Source organism: Pezoporus occidentalis, unplaced genomic scaffold (assembly GCF_034315485.1).
Source record: "Pezoporus occidentalis ecotype Australia unplaced genomic scaffold, CSIRO_AGI_Poc_V1 ctg445, whole genome shotgun sequence".
NCBI lineage: Eukaryota > Metazoa > Chordata > Aves > Psittaciformes > Psittacidae > Pezoporus > Pezoporus occidentalis.
In genome coordinates, this window is record NW_026915775.1 from 89,098 (window position 1) to 92,349 (window position 3,252).

At 57.6% G+C, this 3,252-nt stretch overlaps 1 protein-coding gene across 1 annotated transcript; it reads right to left on the reverse strand.

Annotated features, from left to right (window-relative positions):
* Positions 1–754: 754 nt before the first annotated feature.
* Positions 755–2,094, reverse strand: ID3 (inhibitor of DNA binding 3). The gene is made up of 3 exons (XM_062635037.1): positions 1,612–2,094; positions 1,432–1,503; positions 755–1,243 (listed from the first exon to the last, which is right to left on the reverse strand). The coding sequence occupies exons 1-2, from the start codon at positions 1,930–1,932 to the stop codon at positions 1,447–1,449; spliced, it is 378 nt and encodes a 125-aa protein (XP_062491021.1). The 5' UTR covers positions 1,933–2,094; the 3' UTR covers positions 755–1,243; positions 1,432–1,446.
* Positions 2,095–3,252: the final 1,158 nt, after the last annotated feature.

Here is a 3,252-nt window from a genome sequence, read left to right on the forward strand (position 1 = left end):
AAGGGTTGCAACACCCCCTGCCCCAGCACCCCTCCTGCCTCCTTCCTCCTCCCATCCTGCAGCCCCAGCACATCCCGATGCCATGGGGTGAGGACCCAGAGCAGCAAACCCAGAGCTCAGCAGAAAGGATAAAGATGGTGCTACAGGTGTGGGGAATGTAACTTAACCCCAGCACCTTCCCTGCGGAGCAGGATCCGGCCCAGCTGTGCTGCAGCCCAGCCGGCCACTGGTCACATCTGCTCCAGAGCCAAAGGGAAAACACAGCAGGAATCCGAGGGGAGGGAAAGGCATTCCTGTTCCCAACACCCCTTCCCTGGGGTGCTGCTCCCCCTTAGACACCGAGGGGAAGGGCTCTGGATGCCACCCAGGTCATGGCAAGGCTTAAAGCAACCCTGAGGAGAGCCCAGAAACTCTCAGCGCAAATCCAGCCCCTTTTTAAACGGGGAAGAACGGGAAACCCTTGGAAAAGCATCTTCCCCCCTCCCCTGTTTGCAGCTACACCTCCAGATGGTCCCCGGGGCTCAGCAGCTTCACTTCTTCCCTATCAGATAAGCAGAAGCAGCACCCAAAATAGCTGGCAGCCAGCTCGGGCCGGGAGAGAGCAGCCTAGGGTTAATTCCTCCCATACCTGAGCTGACATTTCAAAGCTATTCCATAATGAAGAAGATTCCTATTGTAACCCTAGAAGTTAGGGAAGGTTGGGGGGGGGGGGGGTGTCCCACCCCCCAACCCCAGAAACACGCATCCAAAACGCTTTTATTCTGTCAAAAACGGTAACTTTTATAAAAAGTCCGATAAAGGCAAATACAAGGCACGTCCGCAGAAACTCACCTTCCTGCACAAAAGGTACAAAAACGTTATACTCTAGTATAGAGCTCCACAATACACGAGGCCACGGCCCCAGAGTTGGGTTCATACTCAAGGATGTGCCCCCCCCGAACCCCCCCCCGAATTCCTCCCCCTCCCCATCCCATTAAACACCTTCTTATATAAAGGACTCGTTGCTATCATCCAAAAATATACAGACAACCGCTTCTTCATCAGTCTATTAAAGTAGCTCGCTTTGGGGTCCGAGGGTCCTGCTTGAAGCCGGGATGCTGCGCTGGTGGTGGAGAGAAGGGGGGGGCCGGGCCCAGGCGCTCCCCCCGGGGCCGGTAGGGCGCAGACAGCCCGGCGCCACGGAGGAAGCTGCTATTTACCTCCGGCTGATAAGGAACCAGGAACCGCCGCTCGCTGCTGTTTGCTGGTTGGCACGGAGGGGGGAAGAGAAGAAAAAGGAGGGGGGGAACAGAACAGACAATTTAAACCTTGAATCCGTGCTGTGGGAAGTGGGGTTTGGGGGGGTCGGGGCGCGTTGCATCGCTATTGGGGTGAATCCATAGGGATGCTGAAGGGGGTTTTGGGATGCAGCGGGGGGGGTGTGTCACTCACCTGCCGGAGGAGCCGTTAGTGACACAAACTCCTCTCGTCTTTGGAGCAGAGTTCGGAAGCGAGCTCGGCCGCCTGCGGAGAGCGGGGGGAAGGCTCAGAATGCGGTACCCACGCGTCCCCCTATTCCCACCGCATCCATTCCCTTTCCTTCCCCCCATCCCACCCCGAAGCATCCCTTACCTTCAAGGAGAGCAGGGTGGCCTCAGAAGAGGGGTCTCGGCTCTTGCCTCCCTCCTCCAGCACGATCTGGAGATCGAAGATGTAGTCGATGACATGCTGGAGGATCTCCACCTGGCTCACCTTGCTGCCCTGCGGGATTCCCGGCACCAGCTCCCGCAGCTTGGAATAACAATCGTTCATATCGTACAGCAAGCTCATGGGCTCCTCCAGGGCCGGGCTCTTGTTGCTGTTCCCCCGGGCGATCGCCAAGCTCTGCTCCGAGAGGCAGCAAACGGCTTCGTAGCAGCTCCGGACGGACCGCACCGGGCTGATGGCTTTCATGGTGCAGGAGAAGCAGGAGGATGCAGAAGGGGCCCGGGGATGCTGAAGCTGCAGGGGCTCTGCTGGGACCTCCAGGCACCGGCACCTCGGAACACCGGACCGCTTAAGCTTGGGATAACGGAGCCTTGGGACCCGCACTGGGGAGGGGGCAGCCCCACGCCGCCTCTTATATAGGCGGCCTATATGGTCCCGCCCCCCTCTACGTAAATGACCCCAAACCACGCCCCTTATATGCAAATGACTCATTAAACCCCACCTTTGCATCGCAATGAAGCGACAGACACCGCCCCCCCTTCCAAAATGACCCTTATGAGGGGGACACACACCCGCGACCACGCGGGTCTCGCACACACAACCAGCGCTCTCCCATGGGGGCATTCCCCCCCTAAACACTTTGGATACCCCAATCCCAGTGTGTGTCCCCCCAAACCCCCCATGGCAGTGAATCCCCCCCCTGGTTTTAGGCAGGACCGTGGGGGGTTCCCTCCCTCCTTTCCTTTCCCTAAACGAAGGGGTTTGACCGGGCTATATTGTAGGGAAATTAGTGCCGCCCTGTTCCTCAATCCGCTTCTCATCTGACCTCCAGACTTCCTGGCGTCAGGAATTATCTTGTGACCAGCAGAAAAAAATTAATTGCGGTAAAACGGAGGTTACGATGGAGAAACCAGATTTAGGTCAGCGACTGCGAGAGGCCTGCAGGGGTTTGGGGCTGGGTGGTTGGAAAAGGGGGGGGGGGGGAGAGATTTATAGGCCAGGGGGTGCTTTTAGTCCAAGGGATGGAGGGGGGATGAAGGCGAGCACCCCCCCTCTGAACGCTGCCCCACACTGGAGCAATATGGGGTGGTCAGTCCCCAATGGGGCACATGGAGGGGTCCCGGGGGGGCGACACCCAGCTGAGGAATCCAAGGGGGTTGATTAGGGGGGGATGTTCCACACGGGGGGTCCCGGTAATGGTGCGGGGGGGGGGAATGACACCAAATCGCACCTTCCTACTGCAGTGATTTACCCCACATCTGCCCCACATCCCAGTTTGGGGGCGCTGGGAGGGGGTGGGGGTGGTCGGTTCCCTCCTTTACAATCCCCCCCCTGCTTCCCCCCCCTGCCTGCCCCAAGCAGCATCCAGTAACGATCCAGGAGTGGAAAGTTAATGGCTTGAAATGGATTCAAATTAGGGGAAAAAGGGGAAAAATTTAAAAAAAAAAAAATAATATTTTAGGTTAAATAAAAAATACCCACAAAACATTTAAAAACAATTTCCCCCCCCGAAAAAAACTGGGTTAAAGCCCCCCCCCCCCCCCCCAGCCCCAGCCTCCAGCCGCC